General features: G+C 40.5%; 1 protein-coding gene across 1 annotated transcript; it reads left to right on the forward strand.

Moving 5' to 3' along the window:
* The first annotated feature begins 4,516 nt into the window (after positions 1-4,516).
* Positions 4,517-10,613, forward strand: LOC131077252 (uncharacterized). Its single transcript, XM_058014704.2, has 3 exons — positions 4,517-4,733; positions 4,863-5,053; positions 10,158-10,613. Exons 1-3 carry the CDS (start codon positions 4,517-4,519, stop codon positions 10,611-10,613), a joined length of 864 nt encoding a protein of 287 aa, XP_057870687.2.
* Positions 10,614-13,895: the final 3,282 nt, after the last annotated feature.

Consider the following 13,895-nt stretch of genomic DNA (forward strand, 5'->3'; position numbering starts at 1 on the left):
AGTCTTCTTCCGAGGCGCGATTTTTGGACTTGGGAAGTGGGCACCACTTTGGGCCCACCACATGAAATGAAATGCAGTTTGAATGAGGTGAATTTGGAGGCAATTTCATTTGAATTTAAGAGTTGATAAGCTATATAAACAGGTGTTTGGCTCCTCATTTGTTTATCGAAAGAAAATGTATCATTATGCTGTCAGAACGACTCCAAACTTCTTCGAGGATGAATACCTCCTAGATCCTTCCTTCGAGTTTCGAGTGTGAGATATCACTCCTAGCTGTGGTTCGTAGTTGTGACCTATTTGGTGACTTTTGGGTGTGTTGGTGAAGAGTTGTGAGCTGCTGGTTTTTTTTGATGTTGCTGGTGTGTGTCAATTGGAAGTGCATTTTGCTCGTAACCTGTGTGTTCAATGCATCATTATGGGTGAGGGCTTGTTCGAAGCGTATCGGAGAGACAATAATTCTCCTGCATTGGTGTCGCAGTTGGAGAACTCTCCAATTTATAGTTGCAGATCGAACTATTCAGCCAAAACTTCATTTCCAGAATTCCCTTGGCTTGCGTGCATTGTTGTTGTTGCTCTCCAGTTGCAGTTTCGAGGTATTGTTATGTTTACTTATGTCATACGCTTCATTTGCTTTTGGTTTGGCATGATTCTATCGGGTTTTGAGAGAGTAACAAACATTTTAGTGGGTTTCGAGATGGTTGGTTCTGCATATTCCTTGTATCTGATTTCAGAACAGCAAGTAGTGTGTATGGTGAGAATGTGTTAGTGAATTCTTGGTATATGTACTTCATTCTATCTTCTTTCATATCTCTATCTTTGTAAGAACTGCTTCAGTACTACTACCAATTCATTCTATGTTGCATTTCCCGTTGAACAAGTGGAAGAGGATGGCTTAGCCGCCTGTATGTTTTGTAATACAGTTTTGTCCTCCCACTGAGCAAGTGGTTGAGTGATATTGTCCTCTCGCTGAGATATGCGGTTTAGTGATAGTTTTATGTAAAAGTCCTCCTGCTGCATAAGCGGTAGAGTGATTTGGTCCTCTTATGCTCTTGTTGCCTTGGCTACTTTACCACCAAGTTCTTGTTCTTCATCCCACTGAAAAGTGGAAGGGGCTGGCTTGCCGCCCGGTCCCCCAAACTCTTCAACTTTTTACAAAATTTTGGCCTTCAAACCTCTGGTTGAAGGCTCAAATGGAGTAATCTTAACAACCCAAAATTTAGGATGGTAGTCCTTGAAGCAATCTTTCCAATGACTATAATTTCATTACATATTGAGTTTATTATGATCTTGGTTTTTAAATTTTACCAAACATAGGTTTTTTACCAAACATGAACTTCTCTATTCAACGCATCAAAAAGTGGAAGGGTTACTTTTCAGTACCATTGGGATTATATTTCCTAACTTTAACGGGTGCATTGTACTATTTGTTGTGCTTGAAAACCAAAAAAATAAGTGGGCATATTACAGTGGTATCAGAGCTGGTTTTTCCTGCCAGCCTGTATCAGAGCTGGTGATAGAGATGTCCGCTACTACAACAAAGAACAAAGACGCCAGCAGTATAAAATTTCTGCAGTGCCTTTTGAAGAGACTTTTTCAGAAGTCTTGAGAAACAGAGATAGGGAAGTTGATTTAGTGGACTCAACAGATTCAATGGGGGAAAGACTATTTGGAAACAATGAAACAGCTATGGCTGTAGAGAAAATAGAGAAGAAATTTGACACTATGATGGACATGATGTCCCAGATGATAGCCACCTTTAGGCAGAGTGCTAGAGGAGGGCATAATCAAGATCCAAATCAGAATATGAGTGGTAATAATGGCAGTACTTCCAACAACTCCGGTGGTAATGGAAATGGCAATAACAATGCTAGCCATGGTAATGGAATGCCTATTGGATCGGTGACTAGGCCATCGCAACCTATTTTCCTTCCAAGGGAAACATTGGCTCCTGAAATGGAAGTTCCTATAGCTGAGGAGATTCAGGCCAGCTTTGTGGAGTATGCAGCATTTCCCCAAGAGATTCGGAATGCTATGTCTCTTGACCAATACATGAATCAAAAGAAGAGAAGGGAATGGAGATATGATAATCGTTGCTCCATTCCTAGAGATTTTCAACAGGCCCTTGGGAAGGTCACAATAGCACACTTCAATGGAAGCAGTGTGAGCACGGCTAGAGCTTGTGTGCAGAAGTTGGACAACTACTTGTCCTTGAGATCCATGCCCGAAGAAGAGGCCATCAAATTCACCACATTGCACCTAGATGGAGCTGCTCATGAAAGGCGGTACCTTGGGTTGATCGCCCTTGGTCACGACTTGATCCATACCTATTCTGAATTTACGAACAAATTGATAGAAAGATTTGATACCAAGGATTCAAAAGTGAAGTTTAGAGAGCTAGCACAACTCAAACACAGGGTTTTGTGGACACCATCATAACTGACTTTCGGTGTCTTTCAGTTATGGTTAGTAGTATCTCAGAGAAAAGACTGGTGGTCCTATTCACTGAAGGACTTGAAGAACCATTGAGAGGTTGGGCAAAAGCATTTGACCTGCCCACCTTGGCTGATGCAATCAACAAGGCTGGATGCATGGAGTTGGCTGCCCCTAAGTCTAAATTTTCGGTCAAAGCCTTTCCCATTTCGTAAAAACAAGAATAAATTTTCTAATCAGCCTAAGAAGTTCCCTACCCTGATGGATGATGAGCTAAGTCAAGAAATTCGGAGGAAGAATTTGTGTTATTCATGCAAGGAACCTTGGGTTCTGGGTCATAGATGCCATGGAAAGGGTAATGCTCGGCAAAAGTAAGCATATTCAGCTGATGGTTCAGATTCTGAAAATTCAGAACGGTAGCTTGATTCCGAGGAAAGTGAGTATGAAGAGGCTCCAGAAGGGCTTGAAATTGATCAAGATGATAAGTGTATAGTAGTTCAACTCTATAGTTTCCACAAGAATGAATCATTCAGAGTTCGAGGAGCATTGGGAGAGCACCGACTTGTTGCTCTAATTGATATAGGAGCAACTCACAACTTCATTGATGCTAGGATTTTTGCCAAGAGAGGTCTTATCACTAATGATGTTGAACACTTCAAGGTCAGGGTGGCTAATGGATCAACAATTTGTTGTATACGAATGGTGTCGAACATGTCAAAGAAGCTCGGTAATTATGAAGTCAAGGATGACTTCTATGTTGTCATTATTGGAGGGACTGATGATGTGGTCCTAGGCATTCAGTGCCTACGATCTCTTAGTGAGATCACTCTTAACTTGCAAACCATGGAGTTAAAGTTCATGAGTGAAGGGAAGAAGGTGCTTTTGCGAGGGATGTCTAATGGAGGTCCTCGGATTGTATCCTTGAAGAGAACGGAGAGGCTGATCCATCATAACCAAGTACAGTGGGCAACGAAATGTGTTACTGCCATCAAACCCATTAGAAGACAAGGGCAGCTACACTACTGATATTCAAGCTCTAATCACAGACAAGAGCAAGGTCCTTGGAAATCCGCCACTTAGAAGATCTCCCGAGTGTATGGTCATGCCATCCCACTTATCCGAGGAAAGGAGAAGCTATCTTGCAGACATTCAGGCTTTGATTTCAAAGAGGAGCAAGCTGTTTGAGACTCCACCCACGGAAAGGGCGCCCAAGCGCAGTACTGAACACATCATTGAGTTGGAAGAGGGTACTAAGCCTATCATGATTACTCGTTACCGTTCCCCAAAGAAGCAAAAGGACAAGATTGAGAAAACCATTAAGGACCTTCTAGACATATGTTACATGAGGCCAAGCAAGAGCCCCTTTGCTTCGGCTGTTGTATTGGTAAACAAGGAGGATGGGACCATGCTTATGTGCGTGATTTACCGAGCCTTAAATCAAAAAACCATCAATAATCGATACCCCATTCCCCGGATTGATGAGCTGCATGCTGTTGTGTACTTCTCCAAGATAGATCTCAAATCGGACTACCATCAAATCCGAATAGGAGCTTCTGACGTTGAGAAGACTGCTTTCAGATGCCACTTTGGGCATTTCGAATTTCTGGTCAGGACTTTTGGTTTGACTAATGCTCCAGCCGCATTTCAGTCCTGCATGAACAGGATCTTTCAGAAGCAATTGAGCAAGTTTGTGCGCATATTCTTCGATGACATTCTCATCTTCAGCAAGTCTTGTAAGAAGCACTTACAACACTTAGATGAAATTCTTAGCATTTTGGAGTCTGAATCATTGTTTGCCAAAGAATCTAAGTGTGGGTTTGGATTGAGGGAGTTGCTCTACTTGGGGCACATCATCAGTGCAAAGGGTGTGAAGGTGGATCCCGAAAAGATTAGAGATATCCTTGATTGGCCACCACCTGAAAACTCATTTGAAAGGATTCTTGGCTCTATGCGGTTTTTACAGAAGGTTTGTGAAGCGTTATTCTCAGTTGGCTGCCCCCCTCACAGATCTTACTAAGAAAGGAACCTTTGAGTGGTTTGCATAGGCACAAATAGCGTTTGATCAGTTTAAGGAAATCATGAGCTCATGCCTGGTTTGGCCTTACTAGATTCAGCCAAGCCTGTTGAGTTGCAATGTGATGCGTCAGGAGAAGGCGTTGCTGCAGTTCTTATGCAAGACAAGCATCCTATTGTCTTTGAAAGTAGAAAGTTGAGATGCCCTGAAAGCCTATATTCAATCTATGACAAGGAGATGCTTGCCATAATGCATGCCCTTGCGAAATTAAGGCAGTATCTGCTGGGAAGTAGATTCGTTGTTAAGACTCATCATAACAATCTTAAGCATTTCATGCACTAGAAATATTTGAATGAAAGGGAGCAAAAGTGGGTTAGTAAGTTTTAGGCTTATGACTTCGACACTAAGTATGTGAAAGGGAAGAACAACATAGTGGCCGATGCCCTTTCACGGAGACCCCATCTAAGCTCTATATGTGAGCTTACTGCTGATTTGAGGGACCTATTGCTTGCTGATTATGCCAAAAATCAGTTTGCAACCAGCATTGTTGAAGGCACTATTCATGGTGAAAAGTACAGTTTGGTTGATGAATTGAAGTTGAAGGAGAAGGTATTGCAGACTTTTCATGACATTTCCCTTGCTGGCCACCAAGGTTTTTTCAAGACTTAAAAGCAGATCCGAGAGAGATTATCTTGGAAAGGGTTGTAAACAGATGTCTTAAAGTATGTTAGGGAATGCCATACTTTTCAAAAGAATAATGATGAACACACAGCACCCGCTGGTTTATTGCAACCATTGTCAATTCCCAGTCAAAAATGGTAAAGTGTTTCCATGGATTTCATCACTGGGTTGCCAAAGGCCGGTGGGAAGGATTGTATCTATGTGGTCGTGAATAGATTGACAAAATTTGCTTTTTTTTTTGCCATCACTAGCTCATCTATAGCAGCTTGGGTTGTGTTGTGACCATTTCACAAATCGCCCCAATGCAAATGGGGACCCCTTCTTTTTTGCTTTCTAGGGTTTGTTTTCTAGGTCTTTTAGGGTTTTCTCTGTTAGCCTTTAGCTTTCGAGTGTCGCCAAGGGGATCACCTGACCCTTCCAGAGGGTCCAAAGCGAATTTCGCTCCTGACCCTTCCAAAGGGTCCAAGGCGAAAATCAACCTAGGACTCATTTCTTGCCTTATTTGACCAAATTTTGACTTGCAAGGCATTTTAAAGGGAGAATTGGAAATGTTTGAAAATCTTAAAAAAATGATGGATTCTAGCCTGGAAGAGGCAATGTCGCTCCTGACCCTTCCAAAGGATCCAGAGCGAAATTCATTATAAACTTCATTTGCCACCTTGTTTGAGCTTGAAAACTTGTTCCTAACTTGGAAAACCATCTAATTTTGCCTTGTGAAGTGGTTTGAAACTTGAACATTGAACAGTTTAGCCAGGGATGAAGATTTCACGCCTGACACTTCCAGAGGGTCCAGAGCGAAACTCTTATTTGAGCCTATTTGTCACTAATTTTGGCTAAATTTTTATGTGCAGCGTCTCTTGGAATGAAGATTGGACGTCACTTGATACATTTGAAGATTTCGAAGCATGCACAATGATGAATTTTGGACAAAGAAGGCAAATTCGCTCCTGACCCTTCCAGAGGGTCAGGGCGAAAATCTCTATAGGGGACATTTCTTGCTCAGTTTCGGTGAATTGGAGTATCAAAGGCGTGATGAAAGGTGAAATGAACATGAGGAAGCCCCTAAGCCTGTTTGGAGATGAAAGAATGAAGGAGTTTTGTCCAGGAAAGGCAATTTCGCTCCTGACCCTTCCAGAGGATCCAGAGCGAAATTCCTTCTAACCACATTTTTGGCCTTCCTTGGACATGAGACTTTATTCCTAGCAAGATGAAAGATAAAAACCTACCTTGCAAAGAAGTTTCAAGTTGGAGAAATAGTGATTTTTGGTCAAGAATGAAAATTTCGCTCCAAACCCTTCCAAAGGGTCCAGAGCGAATTTTCTCAAAATCACTCTTTGCTATCAAGTTTTGCTAAGGCAAGTATGAGACAAGGTGAAAATAGAAGGAATTGAATTCGCTCCTAACCCTTCCATAGGGTCCAGGGCGAAAATTCTTCAAACACCTATTTTCCCTGGCGAAATCAAGAGAAACTTGGGTTGAACATGCAAGGAGAAGTGTTTTTTTTAGCCTTGAAGGTGAATTGAAGTTGAAAGGATAGAGGAACATGCTCAAAGCTTGAAAATCGCTCCGATCCCTTCCAGAGGGTCTAGGGCGAAAATCCTAAAACCTATCTTTTTCTCCAAAGTTGAGCAAAGCTAGGCATAAGAATAAGATTGAAATGATGTTTGAATTGCTTTGAAGTGAAAAGGAATTGTTAAGAATAAAAGTTTTAAAGCCAAGGAGAAAAATCGCTCCTGACCCTCTCAGGAGGTCCTGAGCAAAATTTCCAAGTCTTCTCCTTTTCTTGCAAATTCAGGACAAAATTTATTGTTTCATGACTTGGATGCGAGAAAGACATGTGTGTAATACCTTAGAAGTGATTTCAAGTTAAAAGCATGACGAAATATGCCTAAAACTCAAAATTCGCTCCTGACCCTCTCAGGAGGCCCAGAGCGAAAATTTCAAAAACTCTTACTTTACCTTGCAGAAACAAAGCAAACTTGGATGGAATCAATAAGGGCGGGCATTGCCTAGTGATGAGTGAAAGTTTCAACAAAAAATGATGATGGATTGAGTCTAGATTGCAAAATTCGCTCCTGACCCTTCCTAAGGGTCGAGGGCAAAAAACTTGGAAGGAGGATTCTCTTGCTTGGTTTGGTTGAAATAGAGTATCAAAGGCATCTTGAGAAGAGGCATAACCATGATCAAACTAAGGTGAAATTTTGGCCTAAAATTGAAAATCGCTCCTGACCCTTCCATAGGGTCCAGGGCGAAATCTTGAAGAAACTTCACTAAGCCTCAAACAAATCTTGATATTCCCAAATTTCGCCAAATTTGCCAAATTCAAGACATTTGGGAGGTTGAATTAAATGCGCATTAATTGAGGCATTGGAAATTTAATAAATTAATTTTTAGGCCTTGAAATAATTAATTTTGTAATTTAAAAAAATAAATAAAAGGTGAGCGCTCAAGAGCATTTATTTGCTTTTACAAGAAAGTCGGCCTCGTTTTAGCTGAGATTTTATCTTATTTTATTACTAAAAACCTAGGTCGGCCTCATGGTTAATTAGGGTGAGTGCCCTATATAAGAGAGGGGTGTTGTAGCAAATGCAAATCTTTCTTTCACTCCTCCTTATGCGAAATTCAGGAGCAATTTGAAGAGCGAATCCTAGCTGAGTTGAAGGCGAATTTCTTCATAAGTTGGAGGATAATTTCCAGAATTTGCTGAGTGTTTGGAGGCTAGTGGAAAGTGAAGCTCTTTTGAAGGCTAATGGAGGCGTAATTCATCCAAAGGAAGACCACAATTCAACCCTTGTCCGGCAAAATCTGGTCTTCTTTCATCATTTTCCAAGGTTTTATAGTTAGGCTTTCAAAGGAGAAGGTATGAAGAATTTTTTGTTCTTATTCAAGACTTATTGTGGTTTCATAGCAATTTTGTAAAGTCTAAGTCTTCAAAATCCAATTTTCATTCATAATTAGTTTGAAAATGTATAATTCTTGATTTATCATGTCTTTTTCAAATTAATATCTTAAGTTATACCCTTGAAAGGTCTTAAATTTCATGCTTTAAGGTTTGATGCTCAAAGACTAACTTTAAATCTTTTGTGTAAGCATCAAATGGCAGCCCCGAAGTCGGAAGATCAATTACTTGGAGGACCCTCATCAAAGAAGATCAAGTCAGGACAAGGACGACCTCCCCAATCTAGCGTCGACAAGGACGGCCTCCTTCGGTCAAGCATCATCGGGAATAACCTCTTCCAATCCAGCATTCCAAGGCGAGGTACATCATCATCCTACACATCAAACACGAAAGAAGTCAAAGCAAGGATTCGTTGAAGAAGCAGATAGTTTTAGAAGAGTTAATTAAAGCTAGCTTCTCAGCAACATCAGGTTGAATATCTACCAAATTACAAGTGTCAGACGAGGTGACATCCCAGTCATCACTCCTCCAGTCGGTTTGGTCCACCTCAGCGTGTCCAGATTCAATGTACCTAACTCATGGGAGATGGCGCAAACTCCGATGTACCTACCCCAACTATCCATTGGTCGAATTTTCCAGAGAAGACGTGTCCAATTAATACAATTATTTCATTGGTCAGAATTGAGTTTGTTGTAACAAACCCTAATTAGGGTTTTCATTGTAGAATCTTGGCCATTGATCTCAAATTGATCTTAGCCATTGAATTGTATTAAGGGGACTATATAAGCCCTAGCTCTTCATTTGTAAAGGCTAATAGAAAGTCATTAGGGGATAGAAATAGTTAGTCTATAGTTAGAAGGTGAGTAGTCAGTTGATAGAATAACAATTAGAGTAGAATAGGAGGACAAGGCAAGAAATTGTTGCCATTGATTGTAAATAAACTCCATTTTCATTGAAGTAATGGTGAAGTGTGTCGTTTCTTGCAATATGCATGGTTTCTTGTTGAATCTTCAATTCTAGATGGTAGATGATTAGATCGAATGAAGGAAATTGTTGAATGCACCTGTCTGGAATCCGTCTAATCCAAACCACTAGCCTCTTGTTGATGGTAAGTGCGCCTTGCGTGGTCAACTGGAATAAAATGAGCTTAATCTTAAGTCGTTACACGTCTATTGTTTCATGCATTATCTTGAATGGTGATCAGTGTCAGATGGTGTACAATTTGAACATATTGGAAGCATCCCTTAGACGATCGCACTGAGTTGGTGTTGAATTGTTCAGCCTGATGGTGAGACCCAGCCCAGTAGGACTCCACCTAGTCATTCATCCATCTTCTCGCATTCTAGGTAGTAGAGTAGACTTCCTGAACCTTGCATCTTTTGCCATTTGTTTGTCTTCCAGTTAGAAAATAGGACACGTGATTCCAGCAAATCAGACGTTCAGTCATCAAGTGTAAGTCCCCTCGTCATTCCAGCAAATCACATCATACCACCGGTGCTTATCCACACGTAGAGATCCTACAACGAAGAACCTTGAAGTCATCCCGATTGATCCTTTTCGCGACATCTTCAGCATTCGGAGGCTTTATTCAAGAGAGGATAAGGTACCATTTGGGTATTTTATTCTGTGTTTGGCTGTGTAAAAAATACACATCAACAGGTTGTTAATTTGTTCTTTCGTGAGGTGTTTAGGCTACATGGGCTGCCTAAAAATATTGTGAGTGATTGGGACAGCAAGTTCCTAAGCTCATTCTAGCAAGAGATTTTCAGATTATGTGGTATTGTGCTTACCCCAAGTGCAAGTTACCATCCCCAGACAGATGGACAAACATAGATAGTAAGTAAGTGGCTAGAAGGTCACTTGAGGAACCACGTTTCAGGGCAGCAGAAGGCTTGGGTAAGATGGCTACATCCTGGTGAATACTGCTACAATTTCATTTATCATATGTCCATTAGGATGCCACCTTTCACGGCACTTTACGGTTATGAGGCCCCTAGCTTTGTTGATTTGGTATTTGGATATAGTAGAGCACCTCAGGCCAGGGATATGGTTGAGCAATGTCAAGATATTCTGAAGGCATTGAAAGACAACCTCCAAATTGCTCAAAATCGGCTGAAGTTGTATACTGATTAGCAACGTATTGAGCGCTCATTTGAGCTGGATGATATGGTCTACCTAAGACTTCAGCCCTTCAGACAGTCTACTCTCAAGAAAAGTGGAGCAGAAAAACTCAAGCCATGTTTTTATGGACCATTCAGGGTCATCAGGAGAGTGGGAGTTATGGTTTTCAAGTTGGAGCTGCTAGTGAGTAGCCGAGTACATAATGTCTTCCACGTGTCACGCCTCAAAAAGGCGGTTGGGCACAATGTGATAGTCTCTTCTGATTTGCCTCCTTTGGATGAAAAGGGAGAATTGGTTCTAGTTCTTGACGCCATCCTTGATGTCACGGAACGATTATTGAGAAGGAGAACCATCCAAGAGTATTTCCTTAAGTGGAAGGACTTACCGGTGGAGGATGCTACATGGGAGAATAAGGAGGTTTTACAGCATCCTGGCTTGAGATTGGTCGAGGACAAGCTATTTTGGTAAGGGCGGATTGTAACGTCCCCTTCCTTATGATGTTGCGTTCAGTGGTCCAATGGCCTATTCTGAAGACCCGTAGGCTATGTGGAAAGGTGAATTAAGGGTTCCCATCTTCCTTGGACTTCCAACCAGACTTGTCAGGGGTGGAATGCGAACTGACTATTTTTGGTAAGTTAGGGTTTGGCCGTCGGGTTGGTATAGAGTTGCTAAGCTTGCCAAGCTCTTTCTCTGGTTACGAAGATAATGTTTTTCGGAGCATTATTTCATGACTTACTATTTTTAGTAAGTGGCAGTGTGGGACATTCTAATTTTGGCAATCCTGGATTTGGCCCTGTTCCAATACAATTCAGTCATCCTCATTACTCAGCCTCATCCGGATTCTGTTGATAATCAGTACTGGAGTTATAAGCAATTTAATTAAATATTATTCCTTATCATAAGGTTATTATTTAATTATTTTATTACTAATTGATGTTATTGGGAATTGTGCAGAAATTGATATTTTTCCTAAGTCTCGCCTACACGAATTATTTTATGGATATAAGGAGACTTTATTTTCAATATAGTCCAAAGTTATGACATGCCAAAATCGTGATCTTCTTCCTAGGCGCGATTTTTGGACTTGGGAAGTGGGTGCCACTTTGCGTCCACCACACAAAATGAAACGCAATTTGAATGAGGTGAATTTGGAGGCAATTTCATTTGAATTTCAAAGTTGAAAAGCTATATAAACAGGTGTTTGGCTCCTCGTTTGTTTATCCAGAGAAATTAAATAGTTATGTTGTCGGAATGACTCCAGACTTCTTCGAGGGTGAATACCTCCTATATCGTTCCTTCCGGTTTCGAGTGTGAGATATCACTCCTAGCTCCGGTTCGTAGTTGTGAGCTATTTGGTGACTTTTGGGTGTGTTCGTGAAGAGTTGTGTGTTGCTGGTTTTTTTTGTTGTTCTTGGTGTGTGTCGGCTGGAAGTGCATTTTGCTCGTAGCTACCTGTCTATTGAGTGCATCATTCTCGGTTAGGGCATGTTCGAAGAGTATCGGAGACATGATAATTCTCATGCGTTGGCGTGGATTTTGGAGAACTCTCCAATTTATAGTTGCAAATCCAACTATACAGCCAAAACGCCATTTCCAGAACTGCCTTGGGTTGCATGCATTGTTGTTGTTGCTCTCCAGTTGCAGTTGCAGTTTGGGGTTGCATGCATTGCTTCATTTGCTTTTGGTTTGGCATGATTCTATCCGGTTTGAGAGAGTTACAAGCATTTTAGTGGGTTCCGGGATGGCTGGTTCTGCGTTTTCCTTGTATCTGATTTCAGAACAGCAAGTAGTGTGAATGGTGAGAATGTGTTAGTGAATTCTTGGGATATGTACTTCATTCTATCTTCTTTCACATCTCTATCTTTGAAAGAATTGCTTCAGTAGTACTGACCAATTCATTCTATGTAGCATTTCCCGCTGAACAAGTGGAAGAGGATGGCTTACCCGCCTGTATGTTTTGTAATTGAGTTTTGTCCTCCCACTGAACAAGTGGTTGAGTGATATTGTCCTCCTGCTTAGATGTGCAGTTGAGTGATAGTTTTACGTAAAAGCCCTCCCGTTGCATAAGCGGTAGACTAATTTGGTCCTGTTATGCTAGTGTTGTCTAGGTTTGTTTACCACCAAATTCTTATTCTTCATCCGCTGAAAAGTGGAAGGGGTTCGCTTGCCGCCCGGTATTGTATTTCCATTGTAATTTCCAGTGGATTAGTGAACTAACGAACCCCTTATCACCGTATGCTCTCACATTCCTACATTGGGCACTTGGTGATCAGAAAGTGGAAGGATTACTTTTTGATAGCATTGGGATTATATTTACTAAATTTAATGGGTGCATTGTACTATTTGTTGTGCTCGAAAACAGAAAAAATAAGTGGGAATATTACAAAGCAAGCAGTTGCATATTCTATTAGAAGCTTATTTTTTGTTCTATTAAGTCATGGCATCTTTGTTTTTGAATTTAAAAGATACTGCAGCATATTCCCATATGATGTGATGTAATTTTGACATTTGCCATTAGCCTAAAGCTTGTTTTGCTACTTGTTCTAAGATTTCATAATTGACAGATATTCAAAGTAATTGTTCTATGTACAGGATGTTGATGTTTTTTCTAGATTGTGTGTTCACAACTTTGAGTAAATGAAAATCATATCATGTTTCGTCTCTTTGTACATCTTATTGCCTTTCATGATTCCTATTTATTAAGGGTAAATGGGTATTATCTTCGCAGTCATATGTGAATGTATATTTATGTGGTTAGGGTTCTTTTCAAGCAGAAGATTAAATTCCTGCTAGGTGTTGCAGAAGGTGATAAAATGGCAAAGATCATGTGATCATTACTTGTGATATCAATTGTTGGATATGGGTGTAAGTCATTTATATTCGTGAATGATTGTGGAGTTGTTGGAATTCGAGTAAATAGACTCTATAGCCCGGCATAAACACTGATCTGCTTGATGTCTGTTATGATCTTTTAGACATCTGAACTTGAAAATCATTAAATCTTTCTTTTGTTTTCAGTTTTATGTTTATGTTCTTATTTTCTCAAAAGCCAATATAACTTTATATGGGAATGAAATGATGTCTTTAGGCAATTATATGTGTATTGGCGTAGAATTCTAGGAATCATCTGTTTGTAAGGGACGTTATGTAAGAATTGTGTCAATTTCGTGAATGTCATGTAGGTTTACCCACCTGGGTTTTGCAGAGCCCGAAGTGCAAAAGAATTCTTGTATTCTCGAAATTCTTGTTAGTTGGCCATCTAGCTCAGAATGGTGAACGCAGTGAGACTTTGAAACTCTCTATTCTAACTACTAGATGGAAAACACCAACAAAATGGCGACTCTGTTGGGGATGCTTGATATAAATCAAGTTTGAAAAGGTTGGGCAGCCGTTTGGAATGTTTCATGTTTAGATGTCCATCTTCTATAGTTCTATCCCAGTAGCTTTAGTTGGGTCTAAGGAGTCTATGTTTTAATTCATTATTATCCCTCTATGAGCATGTTTATTCCTTAATCTTAGTTCCCAAGTTTGAGTGGCGACTTTGAAGGTTCAAGTCCAATATAGTCTTACAAGTGTGTGAAAGTTTGAATGCTATACTCACATATGTGTCAGTTGTTGATGTTCTACAACCTTTTCCAAGTTGCAAATAAGAGAAAATGTACGGAAGGAGATCTCTGCACCAGGGGCACCCAAATCAAACCGTACACGATGGCAACCAACACTGGAGACAAAAGAATCATAGAGCTAACT

Source organism: Cryptomeria japonica, chromosome 8, assembly GCF_030272615.1.
Source record: "Cryptomeria japonica chromosome 8, Sugi_1.0, whole genome shotgun sequence".
Taxonomy (NCBI): Eukaryota; Viridiplantae; Streptophyta; class Pinopsida; order Cupressales; family Cupressaceae; genus Cryptomeria; species Cryptomeria japonica.

Bases quoted from the DNA above. Each gene is read 5' to 3' on its own strand.
- LOC131077252 (XM_058014704.2), top strand. From the start codon at position 4,517: ATGCCTGGTTTGGCCTTACTAGATTCAGCCAAGCCTGTTGAGTTGCAA. The intron at 4,734-4,862 runs GTAGATTCGTTG...AGTATGTGAAAG, and splicing joins AAGGCAGTATCTGCTGGGAA to GGAAGAACAACATAGTGGCC. The intron at 5,054-10,157 runs GTATTGCAGACT...TATACTGATTAG, and splicing joins AATTGAAGTTGAAGGAGAAG to CAACGTATTGAGCGCTCATT.